The 23,699-nt window shown below is 41.6% G+C and overlaps 3 protein-coding genes across 6 annotated transcripts in view; 2 read left to right on the top strand and 1 right to left on the bottom strand.

The window, feature by feature from the left end:
* The window catches only part of rnf17 (ring finger protein 17), a 20,248-nt gene extending 13,454 nt beyond the window's left edge, over positions 1–6,794 (top strand). For 2 of the 3 annotated variants that reach the window (XM_008431921.2, XM_008431910.2), the window contains exons 24-38: positions 394–484; positions 604–725; positions 846–1,011; positions 1,173–1,284; positions 1,379–1,542; positions 2,305–2,424; positions 2,508–2,588; positions 3,238–3,360; positions 3,450–3,506; positions 3,650–3,760; positions 4,093–4,216; positions 4,981–5,116; positions 6,102–6,288; positions 6,367–6,471; positions 6,568–6,794. In XM_008431921.2, the coding sequence (XP_008430143.1) occupies positions 394–484; positions 604–725; positions 846–1,011; positions 1,173–1,284; positions 1,379–1,542; positions 2,305–2,424; positions 2,508–2,588; positions 3,238–3,360; positions 3,450–3,506; positions 3,650–3,760; positions 4,093–4,216; positions 4,981–5,116; positions 6,102–6,288; positions 6,367–6,462 (1,690 nt within the window). In that variant the 3' untranslated portion in view covers positions 6,463–6,471; positions 6,568–6,794. Of the gene's footprint in view, positions 1–393; positions 485–603; positions 726–845; positions 1,012–1,172; positions 1,285–1,378; positions 1,543–2,304; positions 2,425–2,507; positions 2,589–3,237; positions 3,361–3,447; positions 3,507–3,649; positions 3,761–4,092; positions 4,217–4,980; positions 5,117–6,101; positions 6,289–6,366; positions 6,472–6,567 lie in introns of those variants that run through there. The other variant, XM_008431928.2, reaches the window with a different exon arrangement.
* Positions 6,795–6,905: 111 nt separating this feature from the next.
* cpap (centrosome assembly and centriole elongation protein) lies at positions 6,906–19,181 on the bottom strand. 2 transcript variants are annotated; one of them, XM_008431886.2, is made up of 19 exons: positions 19,012–19,181; positions 18,218–18,607; positions 16,500–16,626; positions 16,278–16,400; positions 16,050–16,158; positions 15,782–15,887; positions 14,610–15,317; positions 13,654–14,410; positions 12,845–12,977; positions 12,549–12,714; positions 11,740–11,871; positions 11,503–11,631; positions 11,326–11,413; positions 9,846–10,003; positions 9,553–9,639; positions 8,970–9,110; positions 8,717–8,801; positions 7,492–7,612; positions 6,906–7,276 (listed from the first exon to the last, which is right to left on the bottom strand). In XM_008431886.2, exons 2-19 carry the CDS (start codon positions 18,575–18,577, stop codon positions 7,084–7,086), a joined length of 3,723 nt encoding a protein of 1,240 aa, XP_008430108.1. In that variant the 5' UTR covers positions 18,578–18,607; positions 19,012–19,181; the 3' UTR covers positions 6,906–7,083. The 2 variants fall into 2 exon arrangements, with proteins under 2 accessions (XP_008430108.1, XP_008430117.1); XM_008431895.2 differs by having other exon boundaries at positions 9,846–10,000.
* A 351-nt stretch (positions 19,182–19,532) lies between these two features.
* Positions 19,533–23,699, top strand: part of ttf2 (transcription termination factor, RNA polymerase II) — a 12,585-nt gene continuing 8,418 nt past the window's right edge. Inside the window, 9 exon segments of the mRNA XM_008431873.2 lie at positions 19,533–19,642; positions 19,826–19,931; positions 20,679–20,765; positions 20,857–20,926; positions 21,038–21,868; positions 22,312–22,432; positions 22,697–22,885; positions 22,982–23,136; positions 23,312–23,393. Coding sequence (XP_008430095.1) covers positions 19,615–19,642; positions 19,826–19,931; positions 20,679–20,765; positions 20,857–20,926; positions 21,038–21,868; positions 22,312–22,432; positions 22,697–22,885; positions 22,982–23,136; positions 23,312–23,393 — 1,669 coding nt within the window. The 5' untranslated portion in view covers positions 19,533–19,614.

The following is a 23,699-nucleotide window of genomic DNA, read 5'->3' as shown; positions in this document are numbered from 1 at the left end:
CATACATACATACATATCCACATTTAACTCTGAAAGGTGGAGTCTTTGAATGTATGGCAGAAAGACAAAATGAGAGTTTAAATCCTGAACTGAGGAAAATCAGTTGTTTGTTTTTTAAGGAAGATGCACCAGAGATAAATATTACTGATGTAAATAAAAAGAGAAAGCGGGAAAATAAAAAAAATATCTTACCCTTTGGACAAAATAAGGCAAAGCATACGTGATTCAATTTACAACGGCAGCAAAAGCTGAATTATAATATTAAAGGCACTTGTATCAATTTGACAATTGCAGTAGAACTACTGAATATTAGATTCCTGACATTTTGAATAAAATGTGTGTATTTTGTCTCTCTTCCGACACTGAGACGTTCTCTACCTGTTTGTCCAACAGGCCAACTGGTGGCCGATCGACCTGGACAGATACAGCCTGTGACCTGATCTCCTACTACCTGACAGGAGCTTCAGCTCTGATGACAATCAAGGTGTTTTCCTCTTCTTGCTCTCCTCTTCTTTTAATTCTTGCTGTGGAAACGAATGACTTTGCGTCTCTCTATCAGACGCTGTCTGCTCGCATGTAATGGGCTCATTTGTGCTCGTTTAGGAGGAGACAGACGAGCATCCATTGCCCGTCACGTTGTCCTGCTCCAACAGAATGGGAGAGTACATCAGCATCGCCGACTTCCTGGTCGACGAAGGCCTCGCCTTCCGGGAGAGAAAGCCAAAGTCTGCCTGTTGTCACAAATAGCAAATTTCCAAATACATCCGTTTTCTACCTGAGCATTAGCAGCATTGCTGTGTTTTTAATCTTGAGGGTACTCCTGCTTTTTGTTGTTGTTGTTGCAGGGTCCAAAAGCCCAAAGAAATCGATACCCAGACTCCAGCCACTGACCCCGAAAGTTGTGAAAAAGAAAAAAGCAACTCCCCTCCATCTGTTTCTCCTTTCCCTCCCACCCAACCTGCTTCCACTCCTCCAAAACCTTTCCCTCGCTCAATTATAACAGCTGAAAAGGTGACCAATTAGAGAGAAACTCGCTCTACAATGGCTTGCTTCTGTTATTTTCTTTTAATTTACGCTTAAGTTTTTTATATGTACAAGTTTTACTCCATGTAAAGGATAAGATAATGTACATAAGAAGCTAAAGAACAGGGGACTGTAATTTGTGTGTGCAGGTGAAGACTTCAATGTATAACCCTCCAGAGCTGCCGTGTCCTGGTCACATCCTCATCAATGTTTCTGCTATTGGAGACGACGGTGTCATTTATGCCAGAACACAGAGTGCAGGTAAACTACAGAGATCCCTTAGAATGAGTGGAATGCTCCAAAGATGTAGATTTACTTGTTTTTACTTACTTGTGTCTGTTCATGTTTTTCTCAGAGTATCAGCTTGAACAACTGAAGGAAGGGATTCAGAAGAGCATCAAGACGTTACCCAGACAGAAGCCCTACACCTGGAAGTTGGTCCAGGGCTGTGCCGTCATCGGACCCGACATGTTGTGGTACCGCGGACAGCTGCTGGAGCTGCTGGGAGGTCACGTTAAGGTCAGGAAGGACTGTGGAAATAAGAGAAGTTGGATTATTACTGTGACCATTTAAGGTGGATTTAATAGCCGGAATATCAAACCAAACGATGGACAACTAACTACAACAGATTATATCAAGTATTGGATGAACTTTTGTAATTGACAGCAACTGTTTTTGTCTTTCTCCAATTACGAACGACAAGTGAACGTCCCAAACAAATCTATGGACTGATTTACTTCAGTTTTAGGCATAGAGACCCGGTCAGATGAGAGCACGCTGTGATGCCTTTTATTAAGTAATAAAAATCATAAAACTTCTCTGGAAATCACCACCTTCATCTCCTGTGCCACAGTGAGCTGTGAACCGTCTTTATTATTAACTGCATCAGTAAAACGTCAAACCTTGTATTTAGCAGCGTCACTATGCAGGATAAAAAAAACACCCCTGTGTTGAAAATGACACATTTTTAGAGTATTCTCATTTCTGTTACTTTTAAGAGAGAAACATGGATTTTTTTTTACACTGTTTCTAACTAATTAAATTAGTTTTATGAATTTCTGTTGTATAGTGACTGGTGTGATATCAGCAGAAAAAGAAAATGGCCGGCCTAATCTTCAGTGTGCATCCCAAACGCAGACACATGAAACCTTTAGTGTGGCTGGAGCCGATGGATTCATTAATCCATCAAACCTCCATTCATTTCCCTCAAGTGCCTTATAATGACCTTCTCTAACTTTTCATAGTAAAGTTTGACCAAGTTTCATGATGCTGTGTTATCAGGTACAATATGTGGACTACGGTCTGGTTGAGAACATCCCAGTGGTTCATGTGTATCCCATGCTACTGTGTGTGGAGGTTCCTCAGCTCTGCATACCCTGCCAGCTCTTTGGCATCAACCCTGTAAGCACGCCTCTCGTTTTGTTTTGTTTGTTTTGCTTTGTTTCGCTTTGTTTACTCCAGCCGTTTCACGTCTGGACCGTTAGGTTGGCGGGAAATGGCAACGAGACGGAGTCGCCTTGATGAGGGAGGTGTTACTGAACCGATCCGTCGACATGCAAGTTGTGGTAAAGTGTACTTTGGGATAATATGCAAAATGACAAACAAAAAACAAACAAAATCTACTTGTCTGAGAATACAATTGAAAAGGACGGCTTGTATGTAAATCCCAATAGTGTATTTTCCTAGTTTGGTAGACTTAGGGTACCTGTCAATTTTTAGTGGGCGATAAATTGTTGCAATAAACAATAATATTGTTTTGAGACCATTTGAAGTTTTGCTTTAATTTCATTAAAGAACATTTAACACTGGACCTGGAAGATATTTTAAATACCCCAAATAAAACACAGCAAACAAAAATAATAAATAAACAGGAAATAAAAACTACAAGTAACCAATTATGAAGTCTCTGTAAGCAAAGCTGCCCTTCACAGAATATTGATCATCTGAATGGAAATTATCAAGCTTATTTTAATTTATTTAATTGCTTATTGTGACAGGCTGAGTGTAATATCAGCTCACAAAGGACAAATAAAGAAGTAAAAGACAGTAAGTAGAATATTTATAATATAACATAATGGAAATATTCAGCCATTTCATTTAGTCCCAGTATTGTGCCGTCCTCCCTGCTACTCCTTGTTGTGAAGTTACATATTGGATATCAGCTTCAAGCAGCACAGAGTCGTGTGTGAAATCCAGTGTGTATTTGTTCTCCAGGCGCTGCCGGCTGAGCCCCGGGGAGCCGTCGCAGTGGAGATCTTCCTGGATGGGATGAGTCTCAGCAGGATTCTGTGTCACAATGAACACGCCTCCATGGACGGCGCTCTCTCAACAAAAAAGGTCTTCCTCCGTGATGCTTTCTGTTTTGATTTTCCTGAAGCAAACTTCACCACCTGCCGTTGCCTAGCGATATTTGTGCTCGTCTGCAGAGTCTGGTAGTGACGCCTCCTGCCTCCCTGCTGGATGTCTGGGATATCAGCACTGAGGTTCGGACCTAAAATTATGGCTGCAGATTCAAGAGCAGCTCCTTTAACATACCCTAGCTATGTACATATATTAGGTTTTGGGTAGACATTTACCAAATTATTTGGTTGGATATGAAAAATGTTTTCTGTTCTATTTCTTTCAGAGTCTAATGGGCCCAGAGGAGCCAGTGTTGGGGTCCTTTGTTAGCCCAAACCTGCCACTAGAGGGAGAACACTTTGAAGTCAGGGTCACGCATTTGTGGACCCCCAATGAGGTTATCTGCTAGCTTCACTGTCACATCAAATGTGTAGGAACATCGTACATCTGAGGTCTTCAACTCTGGTGTTCTGCAACTTTTAGCTGCACTCTGGTCCAACACGCCTGAATCAAATGGCAGAATCAGCTCCTCAGTAAGCAGTCATGATTATTTTACTCAGGCGTGTTGAAGCAGACACACACATAAAAGTTGCAGGACACCGGCCCTTTAATAAGACTGAATACCTTTTAAAAATATGGTGGTTGTTGCTGATTTTTTTTGCCGGATCTCAGCCAGTTTAAAGCTGCCAAGTAGTTTATTAATAGTGTTTCACCTTCCCTGTCTTGTAGCTGTTCCTGTGGCCCCTGAAGGACACGGCTGATTCAGAGATGATGGACGATTCTCTGGATGACCTTTTGACTAGAATCAATGCAGACATCACCTCTCTGCCACGACTGACCAGCTTTCCATATGGTAATGTTTCTATAGATTTCCTTACCTGTTTATCAGGCGGCGTCGTCTTCTTCTTCCTGTCATCTTGAAGTCATGGAGTTGACTTCAATCATATTTGTTTGCTAAGGTTAAATATATTACCTTGGGGGTGTTTGACATGACTTTTGTTTTTTCCAACAATTATAATTTTTATGATGTAAAAACATTGGTCTTACTGAAAACGTGAGGCGCATACAGGCCACTTCTGGAAGGCTCTGTTGTGCAATGACCAACTTGTCATTTAATATTTACCTCCTCGCATGTTTTTGCTTGAAATTAGAGATTTAGAGAATTTCAGGATACATGGTTATAGTTGATCACCAAAGATATTATTATACTTGTGGGAGTAGAAGTATGTAAAAATGTTTGTTTTTTTTCTGTAATAAAGGATGTCTATTGGGGACTAATTACAGTCTGCAGCCTGAACCAACATTCCAAGTTGGTAATGCGTAAATAGGGAGGCGAATGCAGTGCAGTGTGTGTTTTTATAGTTTGAAACCTGTTTGTTTTTATAGTTTGAAACCTGTTTGTTTTTATAGTTTGAAACCTGTTTGTTTTTATAGTTTGAAACCTGTTTGTTTTTATAGTTTGAAACCTGTTTGTGATCTCAAGATTTTTCTGCATTAGCAGGTCGTCGTAGTGGATTAGGGTTCAAATCAATCTACAGGTGGTCTCAGAGGTGTAACTCTACTCCTGCAGGTACTGACACATTATACTTAATTTAAATACCTATCTTTGGTTTTCAGGTGGTCCGTGTTTGGCAGAGTACAGCGATGGCAAGTACTACCGGGCCAGGCTGATGAAGTTCACCAGCATAGAGCCTCTCATGATCTTGGTTCAACACGTAGATTTCGGATCTGACGACTCTCTGCCAACCAGCAAGTATGAATTTTGCACAGTGCCTTAAAATTTCTTTTAAATGTTCCACTGAAATGCAACAGGTTTTCTGACTTCAAGACAAAAATATATCTGGTGCAACAGCAATTTGATGTGGACCACATAAACCGAGGGGAATCAAATGTACCAGTTAAAATTGAAACAAGCCCTACAAATTTACCCAAACCAGGTTGTCTGCACATCCTTAAAAAGTCTTAAACTCATGTATCTAAATTTAAAGGTCTTAAAACATATATAAAAAAAATTTAAAAGTAGGTCTTAAATATATTAATGTCAGGTCTTATGTTTTGTCGTAATCTTGTAGTTTTTTGTTTTTTTTTTTCCTCATAGGACTTTACTGTTTAAGTCACTCACAAACATCTTTTAGCAAGGTAGAGCTAGCCAGCTTGTTTTTTTATGTCCATCATTGGTAAGTGGAACTTTATCTCCACTTACCAGTTGGCTAAATGATGTTTGCCTTAGCCAGCGGCTCACTTCAGTTGCTAAGCCGCCGTATGATTTATTTCTTTGCCATTTTCTTTTGTCCATTTCTGTCTTGATGCACGTCTTAAATTTCATTCGCAGTGGTCTTTAAAAGTCTTCAATTTGAGTTAAAACCCTGCAAAACAAAACTCCTGTTTGACTGGCTGCTCTCTTGGCATGTAAAATTAGTGAAAAAATTTGTGTAACTCTGGATGCAAATGAATCTGGTGACACTGCAGCACCTTATCAAAACAATGTCGCAGCAACTTTGTGCTGTAATTAAAGTTAAAGTCGGCCTTTTCTTTGGACTGGCAGAATATATTCTCTACATAGGATTAAGTGACTATTTTGAATAGTGTGCAGATTTTTGAGGGAAGGTGGAACAAATTATTTGCACTGAGGGGAAACTCGTTTCTAAATTCGAATTATCCAGATACTCCCTGGTAGCTATGACGTACTGTAGACACAGATGTTTATTATTTCCTTCAAACTCCCGTCCTCCTGCCAGGCTGCGCCAGATGCCATCTGAGCTGCTGCTGTTTCCGACACGCGCGATAAAAGTCAAAGTTGCCGGCTTCAAGGCTCCGAGCGTGGAGCGGCGCGGAGACGTCCTGCCGTACTGCCCGGCGTGGAGCGTGAAGGCCGTGATGGAAATGACCGATCTGTTGCACAACAACATCACAGCAACTGTTGTTGTAAGTAACGTGATTGTCTCCAACGAAGAAGAAGCAGAAATGTGTTTGTTTTAATAAAGTTTTCTTCGTTCTCTGCAGTCACGAGAGCCAGAGCTCAAAGTTCAGCTGTACAACGAGGACAGAGAGCTGGTCCATCTGCCTCTGGTGAACAGCGGATTGGCTGAGCTCGACTAAAACTCACAGGTGAGCTTCCAGTTCTCAGAAATTAAAATCAACTCTTTAAACTGGGGTCTTTAAACTTTGGCGTGTTTTCATGAACAATACATCTCTGTTTTCCAGGTGTTCTTGTTCCCATCGGTTTGGGCATCAGATATTGTTTTATTAATGCTGCTCTTAGTTTTTACTTGTTGGGGGGGAAAAAATAAGTTGCATAAATCTGTTGGCTGTTGAGCAGTGATTTAATTCATGTTTGGCTGTTGAGTTTAAGTGACCAATGTTTTCATGACCATTTGAGATTTTTGGTTGTTTTTGTGTGAAGCTACAAATTAAAAGTCCCCAAGTGCCAAGTTGATGCCTGCTGAGAGTTTTCTTTTAACACACAAATGTTTTTATACCTGAGAAACATGAAAGAAAGTTCAATAAAAAATAAAATTTATTTTAAAAAATTTACATCCATCTACAAAAATAAATATTTAATATTTTACACAATAAAAAAACATAATATATAAAAAAAATCCATGTAAGTGTTAAACATTTACCAAGTATTTGTTGTAATGCTTTAAAGAAGTGGAGGCACTCGATGAAATTAAGCAGAATTCGGTTCCATCTTTAAAAATGCTGGTTCGGTGCAGCAAGTTACACCCGGTCGTCCAGGACGATGTTTCCATCTTTGTCCTTGACCCTAAGCCGCCCTGTGGGGTAGCGAGTTTCTTGCCTGCCGTCGGTGTAAACGGTCTTCACTGTGCCGTCTGGATACTCCCGCCTCTTGTATTCAGCGGTGTGTATTTCCTTCTGGCCCGTGTTGAAGTGGATCTCTTTGGTGCCGTCCCTAATGCAAATAGAACCTGCAGCTTAATGGAAATCTACACCGGTGGAAGAAGATCACAACAAACTGAATGGTTTCAGCTTGTACCTCTTTAAGGATGGAGACCCGTAAGGTTTATATTGTTTTAGTGCTGAATTGAATGCTGAAAAATCATCAAAGTCTAAAAATGTCAGACTAACTTTTTACCACAATGTCTGAAGTGTTGTCAGTGAACTTACTGGTTGACCTGGATGATGGTCCCGTCGGTCAGCACGCTTTCCTCTCTGCCATCAGGAAACAGGTTCTTCACCGTCTGATCTGGGAAGGTGATTTCTTTGCGGCCATCTGGAAAATGTTTCTCTGGAACGAGAATAAATTATATCTGAAGAGTCTGCATAAAAAAAGTCATTGTTTTTTAAACTATTTTGGTGATAATTTATTGCTTATTACAACAAAAATGTTTGTCTCTCGTCTCCTAAATGTGAAAATCTGATTAACTTCCATGAGGCACTTTGAGTTGCAATGACTTGACACAGGTTCTCCACACATCCTTAGAAAGTCTTAACTCATTTTAGCTTTAGACCAAATCAAGGTCATGAAAGTTCTTAAAGGGCCAGTTGTGCCAGAATGTATTGATAAAATCTGATCAGACTGTTAAAATATCAATGAATTCTTAAAATTAAACATTATTAACATTATTGAACATCTTTTCAGTCCCTCCAGGATTTTACGATTGTTTTGTGATTTTTTTTTTTTTTTTTTGCAATAAAAATAAGTGTGTGTGGTACTAAATATTTGCACTTAAATGCTAATTTTTATTACTCGAGGTATAGATTAAGGGCTATAATTTGGCATCAATTAGGCCTGAGGCAGCTGTTTAGTAAAAGTACGTTTTTGACAATTCGAGGAAAATCTGCAATAAACTCTTATGTATTAGTGCAAAAAAGTAAGGAGATTTATTGATTTTGCATAAATTTCCACAATAATTGTAAAAAAAAAAACTGGAGGAACCAATTGATATAATATGCAGTATATTGATATAAACTGCTTTGATTTGATTGTTAAAATATTTAAGCAATATTTAGTCTAGAACTTAGAGGTAGGGGTCCACCGATTGCAGTTTTCTGGCCAGTCGCCCATTACCGATCTTTTCAGAAGCTTAACCTGACGATTCCGATTTTTTTTTGTCTGAAATGTTGTTCAATATACCAAGAAAGCTGTTAAGTTGGCAACAGTGGGGTCACTACTGCAAATTGTAAACGTGCAGACATGACTTGGTGGGCTGGTCTGTCAGCAAAACCTTTCTTACCGAAGAGCAAAAGAGGACAGTGGCTGACTCTTGTACCTTTGTGAAACTAGAAATCGGTGGATGAGATCGGCTTCATAATATGTAACAAATCGACTGGCCGATAAACCTGTGCACCCCTACTTAGAGGGCTACATAAATACCATGTCTGCTCTCACCTGTCTGGTTGTTGGGAAAGTGCAGGACTTCCATACCGTCAGGATAGGTGATGTGTGTGGTCTGAGCCTCAGCGTAGTAGTAGATCTGGTTGCAAGAAGCACATAGGAGGCAATTAACTCATCTGTTCACCCTGTAGCAAACTTTACATTCATTAACCTCTAAATATTTGAAATGGATCAGATTTGGACTTTTCTCACTCAGTCAGGTTTAGTCAATATATCCAGAAGCTTATTGGAGGACAGAAAGTCTCACCACTCTCTGATCGGCTGTGATTTGTTTCGTGTCTCCATTGAAGAAGGTGACCTTGGCCGAAAGCCCGTCTGCTGAAACTTCTTTTCTAGTACCGTTGGGAAAGACGATGACGCGATCGCCGCCAGCCAGAACCTTCTCCACCTGGAAGCAGCAGAGAGCTTTCAGTAAAACTCACAGGACAGAGATGCACACATCAATCAACTGACTGTGATGGTTTACGTATTTTTAAACTGTCCAACAATTTCATAATCTGTCATTACATCTCTAAGCAAATAGACAAGTTATAACTTTATTGATTAAAAGTTAATTTCAGCATTTTGGCTTAAAAAGTGATTCATAAAACAGGAAGTTTTGAGCATGTTTGTTTTTTATTCATGACTTACCACTAATGAAAACCTTTCTAATTAAGAAGCGTCTGCATACCTTTACCTCCTGTAATATGTTTGAGAAACCCTTCATCGCCGCATAAAGTTCCTCTAAGCTTTTAAAGGGAATACATTTTTTTGTCCAACTTTCTCCATTTAAATCATGTTTTGCTTGGCAGATTTTCTCCAAACATTTTCTCCAGTTTTAAATGTCTCACCTTGCCGTCAGGGTGTGTGATGACCTCCTGAGGTAGTTCTGGATCACGGGTCTCGCAGCTTTCTAGTTCTGGCTCTAGATCTATTCTCTAAACACACCAGAAGTTCAGGTAAAAAAAAAAATAAAAAAATCTTAAAGGTATTGCCATTTGTAACGTGGAGTATTCAGTAAACTTAAAAATACAAAAATGTATTTTATATCAGAAGTAAAGTTTTATGTGTAAACTTGTTGTTTTACTCAACAGATTAATACATTAGAGTGAACAGTTAATACATTAGAGTGAACGGCTCTTACTGGAGAGCAGTCGTGCGCCTGCTCTGGTTTCTGGTTGGATGGTTTTTCCTGGCTCCTGCTCGTAGGTCTTGGCTTTTCCTCCGTCCTTCTTCCAGAAAACATTGAAGAGGACGACAGAGAAGATCCGACCGACCTCCTCAGGCTGCTTTTCATCCCTGCTGGCGACCGCAGAGCAGGAAGAACAATAAACATCATTCCGGCTGCTGCTGTAAACAGCTTGAGGTTGTATACTTTAAACATCAACGAGAGACAAATTTGTTTACTCTCAGGAAACGTTTGTGTCTAAATAGTCCTGTTGGTGTAATTTCTAAATTACCCTGAAGATGGTTTTTCTTCCCATTTGTTCATATTCGAGGATTTAAAAATACTTTATTATGTCTAAACCTCAGAAAAAGAACAAAACTGTAACCTCACACTTTTAAATTGAGCATATTAACAGCTTTTTTCAAATGTCCTAGGGTTTTACTTTGCACTCAAATGAAATTACTCCACCGTCCACATTAAGAACCGTTACGCAACAACAGGCTTTGACTTTGTAACGCTCAAAGCTTGTAGAATCCAATTAAAACTCTCCTACTGCAGAACGCACACCTTCAAGTCAAGCTGAGTCATGCTAGGAACAGCCTGGAGAGCCATTATGCAAACTGAAAACGTCCCTTTATCCAGCAGTAATGACACACACTCGACTAATAGAACCAGGGGGAGAGGATTTCATCTCTAAAATATTGTAAGCATCTAAATTAGGTGTCCAACTCGAGGCCCGCAGGCCAAATGCAGCCCTTCGTAGCTTTCTCTGTGGCCCTCCAGACTCCTAGATATAACCTTAAAGAGAACAGTAAAGTGGTTAAAGCAGTTTTTACACTTTTTCACAGAAAATCATACAAACTCAACAGACCGTCACAGTTTTTCATGCTATTGTATAATTGTGAGCTTATTTCAAATTTTCCACAAAAATGGTAATAATTGTTGGTTTTTTTTTAGTTTAGGTGATTGGTAACTCCCACCTGTAGGTGACAGCATTTCTTTCTTCCACACTGCTGCCCCAGCTTTTTGAAGTCAAGTCAGCGTTGACATGGCGACGACTAACAGAGTCACATTTACCATCATATTTAAGTGCAAATATTGCTACATTTTTGCTAATATTTATACATTAGCACCACAAAATCTGTGATTTTTATTTATTTATTTTAAACGGGGGGACTTGGAAAAACAATCATAATATCCAAGATGGACTGCTCAAAGTGAAAAGATACTTATTATTTAACTTCAAACAGTACTTATCAAATAAGAGTGCCATTTTAATTTTTTAGCAGTCTTGGAAAAGGTTTTATCAATACATTCTGGCACTGTGAGAACATTCATCATCTCGATGTGGCCCAAAACAAAAATGAGTTTGACAGCCATGATCTGCAGTAAACCAAGGACAGTAGAGTATAAATATTCTTCCAGTCTGTAAATCCCATGAAGCTCTCGTTTCTACCTGAGGCTGCTTGGCCGTTATCCTTTGAGTTCCTTCTGGCTGAGCCGAGCGGAGGGCTGGAGCTGCTTCCTCTAGAGTCCAGGGGAGTCTGAACAGGACGTGTCCGCGTCAGTAAAGTATTTTATCTAGTTTTTTGCAAAGATTAACAACATAAAATTAATAAACAGTCAATCTTACCGCAAACGTCACTCCCTTAGCCACGCTGCTTTCTGAAACTCTGGGTCCGTCCTTCGTTTGGACGCCTTTCTCTGAGGAGGCGGAGCTTTTCTTCCAGGCACTGAGGCGCAGCTTCTCCAGCGTTTGAATCTTAAGATCAGAAGTCAAAAAGCGCATTGAATGAACGGACTATGGGTTCTACCTGGAGACAAACTGGATGTCGGGTTTAAGTGTAAGCGTCGCGCCGAGTGGTTGCACCTCGTGCCGCAGAGCATCGTTCTCCTGGTGGAGGGAGTCGATCTGCTGTCGCAGGCGGCCGTGTGTGGAGGCCCAGCGGCTCTCCCTCCTCTTCAGCTCCTCCTGCTGGGAGCTCAGCTGCTGCTTCAACAACTGTTGGAAAAGGAGAAGACATTGCAGGAGGCGCAGTGGTGGGCACTGAACGGGACAAATTCATCACTGTCATAAATTTCACTTAATAGTCGTAAAAAAAWTTTTTAAAACTGACAGTATGATGGGAATTGGTTTTGCTATTTAAGAACATGAATAAATAGTAAATTCAACAAAATGATTTCATTATTTAATAGCATTTATTTCTCAAACGGAAATGTTTTTCAAGAACAATACTTGTTTGTGGCTCTGTGAATGCCGTCATGCATTCACAGCCATACAGTCATCTAAAAACAAAATAGTTTTATTGTTATCACAATAATTCCACAACGTATGGCGATAAAATCCGTATCGTCCTCTCCTGGAAGGAGGCTTACGTGGCTCAGTCACCTGCTATGTGTGGGTAACGAGGTCCAACAGTAAAAGGATTACAGTGACATCACAATAGCTCTAATTACTGCATCAGCATGGCGAGCTTAAGGTCTGACGCTGCGTTTGAAGTCGACATGTTCGTCCCAACGTTGGGATTAAAGATGGGGGGGAGAGGAAGATGCTGATGCTTTGTTTCTGCTTTTTAGCGAGTAGTTTCAAACACCAGGCTGTTAGTTACAAGTTTATTTAGTGAAATATTTAGGGGTAAAGACACAGACGTATTTAAATGAGTGATGTGTGACGTGAACCTGGATTTCCTCCCGTTCCTTTTTGTCAGGGATGGCTCTGGCCGCCGACACGTGCTTCTCAAACAGTTTGCGCTCTTTCTGCAGCTTCCTGTTCTCCTCCCTCTTATATTCCTCAAAATTGGCCAGCTCCTCGGCTTTTGCTTGCTCGAACATCGAACGCTCTTTCCTACAACATACAGAGGCAATTCTTGAAGGAAGCAGAGGACGAAACGATTCTTCTTCTTCAAAAAAAGAAATAAAATCAATGTTTTTTTTTTTTTTTAAACTTCATAATTCTTCCTTCCTTCCAGCCTCACCTCAGGTCTTCCTGTCTTCTCTCGTTCTCCTGCCTGAGCTTGGTCAGTGCAGCGTTCTCTTTCTTAAACCTCTCTATCTCCATCTCCAGCTCAGCCAGCCTCTCTCTGAGCTGTCTGGATTGGACCTGCTGGGCTGGAGATGAGAACAAGCACACACAGAGAAATAAAACATCAGAAAACACAGGAATCCACTAGCTTTTACCCCAACCTAAACTATGAAAAAATTCAATCACAGAATCTTAAAGGGGCAGTGTTATGTGTTTACCAGCTGCTTTGTATCACTTCATAGGACAATCAAGTAATTGTTACCTTCAGTCGTTTTATGTATCAAATTTGTCTTGAAAGAAATTTTACTTTGTAATTTAATGCCTTGAAATTGGGTCTTTAAGAAACTCCTGCTCTTTCTTAAACTCCGCCTTCAGGAAGTCATCACATCTCTCCTCTATTAACCCTTTAGCAACATTTTTACACTAGTAGCTCCTGTGTTGAGCTCAGCAGATGCTCAGTTCCACCAGCTGTTTGCTAATTGCCGTCTGAAGGATCTGAATGGGASAGGGCTGCTTTGTCATTTGGAAACTGCAGCTCCGTGGAGGAATTGCGGTCTTGAAGGTGGGACTAGGTCCACCCAGGTGTTTTGCACAGCTGAATGGTTGCCATGGAGACTAAAGATTTTTTCAAACATGCGTTAAAGAATCAAAGCAAAACACTCCAGGTATGTTTTGATGGAGTAACATTACAACATGCTGTAAAGCTCAAAACAGTTGATTTCACATAATACTGCCCCTTTAAGAGTGGAAGTGTCGTCTCACCCGTGTCGTCCTGTTTCCTGTTCTCAGAAGCAGCAGGTGGAGCAGGTGGAGGTGCACTCTGAGCTTTGGGCTTTAACGAAGGGAACAGTCTGGTCATGAGTTGAGAAGCTGGTGCGAGTTCGGACTCTGGGCCTTCATCCGGCTCCACAGCTCTGCTCACCGCTACTTTCCTCAGCACGGCCTTCTCCTGTGGGGAAACTCTGCCGGCTGTCAGCCTGGGAACCGGACTGACCCCCCGACTGTCGCTGTCCTCCGTGACGGCCGTGTCGTCCAGGTCGTTCCAAGTGTCGTCGTCGTCAAATACAACCTTCCTCTGCCGGTCGTGTCCGTCCTCAATCAGAGTGGAACCGTCGGCGTTGCTGGCGATGCTGTCGCTCTCCTCATCGTCATCTTCTTCCACTTCTTCCCCGAGACTCTCCTCATCTTGGTAAGACCTCTTGTCGTAAGTGGGGTTAGAAGGAGCTAAAAAACAAATGGTGACTTCTTTGCCTCCAAACTCAGAGATCTCGTTGTCKTGTGGCGCCTCAGATTCCCGTCCTCCCTCGGTTACTTCGCTCTGGAGCGCATTGCCTCTCATGCTCCCCTCAGACGCTACTGACTCCAGAGAAATCCCTTCACGCTCCGTCCCATCGGTGAGCCGGACTCCGCCGCCCTTCTGAGGTTCGCTTCCTGATGCAGACTTGATAGGGGTGGAGGAGAGTCGCCTCTGGTGGAGCCCAATGGCAGAGTGCCTCTTCTGCTGGTCCAAACAAAGAACCTGCAGAGCAAATGGAGAAAAAAAAAAAATCTAGTTGGGTAATTAAGAATAGAGTCACTTCAGTTCACTTCGGATGGTTTTTGATCACAGTGGAACTGAAGTTTACTCCTTAAGTTAGAGCTTAGTTAAGGTTTTAAGACAGAAACCACTGAATTTGACTGTCAGATTTTAGTACTGGACATGAATCTGTATTCCTCACCTTCATGACGAAGGAGGAGTTGGACGAGAAGGACAGCTCCTCGGCCGCTTGCTCCAGCAGCTCAAACTCTCCCAGCTCCATGCTCTCCAGCTGCCGGTTGCACTCCCAGCGCTGCAGCTTCTCCTGGAACGACAGCTCGAAGGAATCCCGAGGAAGTCCACCTCCCGCTCCAGCCGACTGCGCTTTAGAAACACAACTCTTCTCTTTCCCGGCATCGCCTGACAACCCCACCTGTTTGATCACAGGGTTCGGCTGCAGATTGGGACCGGTGTTCCTCACTACCTGGACTGGGACGCCCGTATTATATTCCTTCTCCGGCTCCAGCAGACGCTTTACCGGTCTGGGTTCCGGTGCAGTAGCAGGTCCGGTGTTCTGTCTCTGATGACTCCTCAGGACCCTGGTCGCCCGCGCAGCCCTGCTCTCAGCCCTGACGTACTGCGGCGGCGAACGCAGCCCCCTTCCTCGGTTCTCCTTGTTGAGTACGGCGGTTTTGCGTTGGACGGGAATCGGCGGGCCGGCGCTGCAGCTGGCCTTCAGGATGAAACCGGGTGCAGAGTTGCTGCGGGTGATCGCCTGTGGTTTCTGCTCCTTCTTGTCCTTCGCTTTCTGCGCTGATGCCTTGGAGCTGCTGGTAAATCTGGAGAGGCCGTGGCCTCGTTTCAGAAAGGGCCGTTTGGGAGGGAACGCAGCTTCAGGGCTGGCTGGCTTCTGATCAGATCGGAATACAAAAGGTTGAACGAACGTAAAAAAACATCTGAAACAACTCTAAAGCCTAAAATATCAGCACTTGAATAAAATGAAGGAAAAAAAATAACCATGGTTCCAGGTCAAAATTTCAGATTTTACTATATTCAAATTACTGATTTTTTAATTGTTCAGATGTAAATACAAAAATTATATTCTTAATTTTTATCTTATGTGTTTTTTTATTAATTTATATTTTGTACATGCATTATTTATTTTAATTATTTATTATATTAAGATAATTTTACAAAAATGTCAATTTTAAATTACTTTTTATTCATTTTAATAAATGGATGAATTTTGTAAACCTGCATTAAAAGCATCCTATTTTTGAAAAGTCAAATTCATTATATTGACAACTTAAAATGGTATAAACTACTGGAAACTACTTAGTTTGCAGAGTAATCTTCAGGTATTTATTCTCTTACAGGCTGTTGCTGGGCAGACTTCAGCCTCTGCTCCTCCAGCCTCAGTTGCTCCTCCAGAAGCTCCTCAAAGGTTTTCTTCTGCCCCCCAATACCTGGTTTTATGGGTCTGGAGAAAAGCCACAAAGGGCAAAAGGTTGCATAATTATTAGAAATGCCACTCATTTAAAAGGACATATATAAGAGAGACATGTTGAAGTGTGTTTGCTGCATGTTTAATTGAGGAGTTATTTACATTTTTAATATTAATTCAAAAGTAAGATGTGTTTACCTGTCATGTAAGTCGTCTTCCTGTTGCCTGCTGTTAGCGTCCGGCTGCATGAACACATCCTCCGACTCTAAACTCTGCTTCGGATTCTCTTTGTCGGAATCCCACATGCCTTCAGGAATTACACAGTGTAAAAATGGGTTAACATAAATAATTTACAAAAATTCATCTCAAAGTGACACTAAGCAGATTTTTWAAAAAMTTTTCTACCTAAAACCAAATATGTTTTACCCTCGTCATCTTCATGTTCCTGCTGGTCAGAGAGCTGCAGCTCCTGCCGCAGGCCGCAATTCCTTTCAGGGCTGCGTTGGACCGTGTCTTTTCGCCATTGTGCTCCTGGCAGCCCTGGATTTTCTATGGATCATAAAATAGAGAAGGTATGCATATTTTCTATTTCCAGWATAAAAAAATAAAAGATTAATCAAAGCAATTTAAGAAGCTTCTTTTTCCAACCTTCAGTGCAGATCTGAGGTTCATCCCCAAGCCCTAGCAGTCTGTGTTGCTGCTCCTGCAAACACAGCAACTCCTCCAGCTGGTGGGCTTTCAGCTGCTCATGCATGTGCTGCTGCCATTTCTTCAGCTGCAGGAATGTATGCATAATTACACAGAAGGCACAACTCACACATGAGAGCAGGCTGGTTAACAGTATCATGAGAAATATATGATTTTAAAAATGTTCTCCACCATATAATTTCTACAGTTTAAAATCCTTTTCATGAAACACTACAGAAAATACCAGTTTCTCAAATGTTCTTGTTCCTCCTGGTGCATAGAAAGTGTAGCGCTGCCCCTCCCCCACCTATTGCTGGCTATAAAAAAGAAAGGAAAAAAGCTTACTATACTTTCCCGATACTGAAAAGAAAGACATAACTAGCTGTTTGGAGTAGTTGTGTAAACTAAAGTGCTACTTTTATTAAAATAACACCGCTTTACAACAATAAGTAACTTTTATAAATCACAATACAGCTGCTATAGAGAAGGGTGAACCGATATGAAAATTTGGGCCGATATTAGTATCGCTGTGATGGCTGATAATCGATATTTATATTTCCATACACTTTCAACATCGTATAAACGTGACCACAACTTATTGCTTCACCCAACAATCCGCTGTCACATGACGTTTAAATAAAATAAAGATTAACACTCGACCGATACCGATGTTGCTGCCGATGTATCGTGCATCCCTAGTTACAATCCATCCAGATATATCATTTTAGCAAAAGTAGAAATGGTTGCTTTCCTGTTTGAAACAAAAGCAAAAAGATCACGACGCCGTCTCGTGTCTCCTCCCAAGAGGTTTTGTCCAGTTGCTTTCGAGGGAACTCAACAAGACATGTTTGATCACAGACTGTTTACCAACCACTAAGTCCAGCTCATGTTAAGAGCATTTACTTCAACACCTCCTTTGCAGTTTAAGCCCTGGTCAGCATGAATAGCTTTTTAAGGGAGAGACGCCTAAAATAGCAGGGGATGTGGTATTAATAACCCTTTGGTTCTCTGGCTATTCTTATCACTTCACCATTCTTATCTACCTGGAAGTACAGATGCTCCTACATGCAGATCTCCCTGTAGACTTTACTTATTTTATCCAGTTAATTAACTCGAATAAGTAAAATCACTACAACAGCTACTGTGAAGACAATTCTGAAAAACGCTGCATAATGACACACGGCAGTTAAATGCTGCACAAAGTAGTAACTCATCAAAATGTTATTTATGCCTTTTATTTTTGAGATTACCTTTAGAAACAAAAAGTCACATTTTTTATAAGCTTTTGTTTCCATAAACCTCCAGTTTTGAGCTTTCTTCAAAGCTCTGCATCTGTGCATCAAACGCCCATGTGTTCACACAATGGTAATCCCAGATTGGTTGATTAGATTTTCCTAATCCTACTATCTCTTTTTGCAAGCATAATTAATGGCTATAGCTATTTAAGTGAGAGAAAATCCACACTGAATTTGTCAAGTATGAATCCATCTAGTAGAATGTGCTAVTAATTGAGACAGAGCTGTCAGTTTAAGATGACAAATTCCGGCATTTCTAATGTTCTCTATATTCAAAGATGAATCTACATGTTTAATCTTTATCTCATACAGGAAACTAGGGGGTCCACACTACTACATAAGCAACGTAGCTAATAATCTGCGGTATCAGATTTACGACCTTACCTCTTCCAGCTTCAGCATCAGGGGTAGATCTTGGGTTCTGCTTGTCATTTCCCCCAAATTTTCGAAGTGTCCATCTGAAATCCCCTGTGGTGCAGGCCGGAGGTAGCTCACCGGCTTGGCTCCCTCTCCACGTCCATCCACACCAAAGCAGCTGCTGTCCGTGGAGGCAGGCAGCGGACCGAAATCGGAGACGAAAGAATCGTCCGGATGCAGGGGAGCGGGTACCGCGGCAGCGGTGTGCCGCAAGGACGCTGCTAGTTCCGGGGGTGGGCTGAGGATCACCCCGGCTCTGGTGCTGCTCGGCATCCACTTGGTTAAGAAGTCCGCCGAGGAGTACTGCAGCTCGGACGGTGATGACATGCCGACCCAGGGTGCTTCAATAAGCGTTTGCTAATCCGGGATTTGACAAACAGATTGCGGTGACAGGTTAAGGGTTAATTTAATAATGAATGTACGACGTCTAACACACTGCGAATCCAAGCTCCACATAAAATGAGACAACACATTCATTTCTGTATAAACATCGTCGAACCCAAGGTATAAATAAAAGTTAGTCTAACTTATATCGCATACAAGGCAGTAAACATAACATGAACGTGACAGGAACAATTAATTTCAGTCTCGGAAGCGAATGGCGAGTATTTTAGTGAAATGATGTAGCAGTTAAAAGGCCTGTTTACACCTGCTGGTATAATGTTTAACTTCACACGCAACGTTTTTAACGGTTATTACATTAATGTCCAAACATGTACATTTACGGCATCTTTAGCCAGGCCAAGAATAGTTGAATTTACCTGTTATAAGTAAGACGAACGTCTGGCATGTGAAAAAGAAAATGTAACAGATATGAAGCAAACAAAAATTTCGAACCCTGCCGCCATTATCAAAACAAAGCCCGCGAGAGCGGACGACTGTTGGTGCATTGTGGGTAATGTAGTTCAAGTGTCTTTTAAAAAATGCGGTTGGGTGGGTTTTAATCCCTTTTTAAAAATAATAAAATATTTTCCAGTATGTTGTATTATTTTTGCAACACTTTTACAACAAAAAATTATGAAATGTGTTTTGCTGGAAGTTTAGTAAGGTTTATGTATCCGGTTTAATCAACGGTCCACATTTACACATTTCAAAATAATGGCTTTTATACAGATATTATTCAATCCACGGTTACACTTGCACACCTGTGTTTATTTGCTTAAATATATATTCGTAACTGAAATATTTCAGGTGTTTTAGTAGTTTAAAAAAACACAAAGTAAATGTCAAACTCGTATGTGAACTTTTATATCTAAATTTACAATCCGGAAGTGAAGTTTGAGTGCTGTGATTGGCCAATCCAAAAATACCAAACTACCGAGACGTTGTGACTCTAGAAGGTGAACTAAAGGATTTCAGACACAATGGAAATAGTTAAATGTGACTCACACGGTAAGATACTTGTAATAAGTTGTCATACAACAAAAGCTTATTTTATGGTTTAGTACCGGCGGACTCTGTTGTATATGTGGCTCTTCTTGCTAACTTAGAATGTATGTCGAGGTGGGTTATTCTCCGTTCTCGGCAATGGTTGTAAGATTTGCTAAATAACACTTTCTCTGTGTTCTCTCGCAGGTAGTGTGTGTATGCTGAAAACCGGTGTGAAAGAGGGACCAAATAAAGGCAAGAGCTTCTATATTTGCATTGACAGGCAGGGCTGTGATTTCACCCAACAGGCCAGGTATGTCAGCAAATTCATCAGCGAGCTCTTGTAATTAAGAAAATACCCAGCAGTTTAAAGTCTTAAAGATGTTCTTACTCTGTGCTAGAAATGTTAACAATTCGTTAAAACAGTACAGAAACTGTTAAAATAAAGTACGCTCCTTTTTTTTCCATTACACTTGTTTTAATTACAAATAGACCTAGTTTATCAAAAGCTTTTCAAGTCTCCCTTCCCTTTTGGTTACCTCCTGTTTCTTTATGATTGTCACTCCCTGTCCAGTCTTCTGCCTTAACGAGGTCATTACTTTAATAGCTTAAACCAGGGGTGTCCAAAGTCGGTCCTCAAGGGCCGGCATCCTGCATGTTTTAGTTCTCTCCCTGGTTTAACGCACCTGGATCAAATGATGGCTCGTTAGAGGCCTAAGAGGAACATTTACAAGCTGAAAAGGTTGTTGCTACCACCAGAGAGAGAACTAAGACGTGCAGGATGCCAGCCCACCAGGACCGAGTGTGGACACCCCTGGCTTAAACTGTACAACAAAAAAAAAAAAAAACCCTCTTCATGATGTCATTGTATGTAAAACCTTAATGTTGGAAAAGAGTCAGCTATCTTCGTTGTATTTTTTTTGTGTAATCTGTTCTAATATTGTGCATTCAGTTTTGCAAAAATGGTTTTGACTGAGATTTAAACTTTTAAATGTGTCGCGTTTAAACTAACTTGTCATATTCAGCTGTTMATCTAAATTCTCCACATGGCCTCCTCCAGTATCTCTCCTTCCCACTGTCTGCATCACGAAGAGTCGGTGGTGGAGCTGCAGGCGCTCAGCTACAGCCAGCAGCRGCAGAACCACCAGTGAGGATCACAATTAGTTATTGATTATTATTTTTTAGTAATTCTTTAAATTAATATTATGAATGTTATTCCTGTTCCTCATTTGTCCCAGACTCCACTACAGATGTGCTGTCGGGAAAAGAGAAGGTCAGAGATGGTGTGGAAACGTTCCCTGGACTGCTGTAAGGCTAATTTTGTCGACATTCACTTCCCTCAAAACTCCTAGAATGCATACACATTTGATATTGTTGCAATCATATTTATTTAAGTTTATATTTTATAAATAATTGCAGCCACAAAAAGAAAGGAGAACCCCTTTAACTGACTCCCAGCTGCAGCCCTCCTGCCTCCCACCTGTCAGAAATCCCTTTAAAGTTCCCGACAAGACGCACAAACCTTCAGAGCATAGAAGCGTGCAAAGTGGTGGGTGTGAAGAGAAAGAAGGGGAGAAGAAAACTGGGAAAGCAAATTATAATGCAGAAGGAAGACAAAGTGCTCAGAAGGAAAATATGGAGGCTTTAGGTACAGGAGTGGAAGCTCGAGAGGAAAGAAATTTGAGCGCACCTGAAACAYATCGAGGTAAGCTGCTCCCAGCAGGWATGAAGGTGAAGAAGAGAATTTCAAGCGAGGAGAGCAGCAAGTCCAAAGCTGACGGCGTTGATAGAACAGCAGCTAGGACGCAAGACCAGGCTGGGAAAAGTTCTGCGGAGGAGGGAGAGTCRGAGAAAACCATTTCCACGCAAGACATTGAGAAAATTGGTCAAATTTGCCCTGACCTACACAAAACCATGCCACAGACAGCAACCAATAGTCAAACCTCTTCCTTGAGTCAAGATGAACCCACAGCGAAGAAGAAYGTCGCTAAGTCTGTCCCCGGCAGAAGCAGCCAGTCTTCCAGAGGAGCGGATTGTGCTGTTTCTGTTGAGACAGAGACCCACAACGAAGAAGAGGATGACGRAGACGTAGTTTTGGTTTCAGTGAAACCGGCAGTTCGCCAAACAGCCCCGGCTTCTTCTGCAGTTCAAAAGACGATCACCAGCTTTTCTGGGTTTCAGTCGGCCGCCCAGGTGGGCAACCCGAAGGGGATGCACTCTCTGCTCAGTGTCCAGCTTCAGCAGAAGAAGGTTGGTGGTTCCACTGAACCAGTTTGATGCAAACATTGAYGTTAACAATTAATTWATTTGATATTGTAAAGGATTAGTGCAGCATCGTATTGTAAAAAAATAAAGTCTTTCAAGTGTGGATAAAAACGAGCACGCTCCCCCCTCAGGCTGTATGGTTTTTATATCAGCCACTTGAATTTCAGRATGATGACCATTTTTCAAGATGGCTGCCATTTTTTTAGCCTTTTAAACAAGTTAGGTTGTTGTATCTGCATGTGGAAGATTTTTCTGGAATATTCAGTTTTCTGCTGCGCTAATTTAGTTTTTACTGTCATGAAGATATTTCAAATGCACAAGCTATGAAAATAAAGTTTAACTGGGAAAYATAGTTGTATATTAATCAGATATTTTCTGCTGTTTAAGTTTTTGCCCATATTTGTGTGTGCATGTGTTTGCCTGACCAGGCCACTCTGTCTTCGGTGAATGTGGAGGCTCTGCCAGATAAAGGAGAGAGGCTGAGGTTGCAGGTTAAAGAGCTGGAGGACGCTCTGGAGTCTCTGAGCCTCGCTGCTGCTTCTCAGCCCGGTAAGTTACGACACCCCCCCATCCCCCCTCCAAACACAGTATTACAAATCTACGCTGAGGACCCGTTGTAGAGGAAATCATGCCGTCAGTTGCTAATCCACCTCATTAGCTTTTGCCGCTCCTTTTTTTTTTTTTTTTCTTTAAATCTCTATCAGGCCGTATGGTTACAAAACAATCATTTCGAAGAGCAAATCTAAAATCTGTTGGATTAAAGTAGCTGYTTTTGTCTTCTCACTGCTAACGGGACGTTCAAACCTCTTCCAGAATCTGCGGAGGAGTCCAAGATCAGCGGTTCTGCTGCCGACTCCGCTCGGCCCGTCGTCAACCCATTCAGCAGGCCRGGCGGTACCGTCCTGCTCCCCTCTGCTCCAGCACCAGGCCCGGTCAAGCACCAAGCCTCCGGCAGCTCTCTGGGGATTCAACTGAGCCAGGGAAACGCTCAAACCTTTGGAGGTGAGCCATTACTTAAAATCGTGTGGAGGAGGGAGGACTGTGTATTTCTTTTCATTTGATKAGTGCTTTTCCTTCTTCTTTGTTTTTGTCCAGCAGATCTTCAAATGCACCCTTATTATGGCGGCAGGATGACAAATGAGCGCCTGCTGGCGGTGAAGAACGCCACCTGCGAGGTCATTGACCATCTTCACAAATCTCTGGACTCGTGTCCGGATCCCGAGGACGAAGCTTCGGACCCCAGAGGCATCAAGGTTCCCCTCCCCTTCACTCTTTTCTGCCGAGTCAACCACAAAATCTGGTGTTCTGCTTCATTTTAAACTCTTTAAAGCTGTAGTTATCAATAATAGACAGTTTGTGCTGCTCTCTTTTACTTAAGAGTGTTCTTTGTCAGTAACGTTGAGTTTGTTTCTTTGTTTGGCCGGTCAGGTGCCGCTCCTGGCCCATCAGAGGAAAGCTTTAGCCTGGCTGCTCTGGAGGGAAGCTCAGAATCCATGCGGAGGAATTCTGGGTAACTTTTATTTATCCGTGGATCCACGACCTTTAGCAACACTTTAAAACAGTTACAGATAGGCCTGTCGCGATAAACGATAAATCAATTAATTGGACGATAAAAAAWCCTATCGAGATCATTTTAATTATCGTCTCTTCCTGCCTTTTTTTCTTTCTGTTGATGACGCTGAATGAAAAAGACTCAGCTCCGGTGCTCTCCACTGACCCTCCCTTCCTCATTTCCTTAGTCTAATGTCCAGCGCACATTACACGAGTTGTCGGCCCATTTTCAAACCCTGAGAGACACATTAGTCGACAGAAATCC

Source organism: Poecilia reticulata, linkage group LG2 (assembly GCF_000633615.1).
Source record: "Poecilia reticulata strain Guanapo linkage group LG2, Guppy_female_1.0+MT, whole genome shotgun sequence".
Lineage (NCBI taxonomy): Eukaryota > Metazoa > Chordata > Actinopteri > Cyprinodontiformes > Poeciliidae > Poecilia > Poecilia reticulata.
This window is presented reverse-complemented; position numbering and strand designations above follow the sequence as displayed.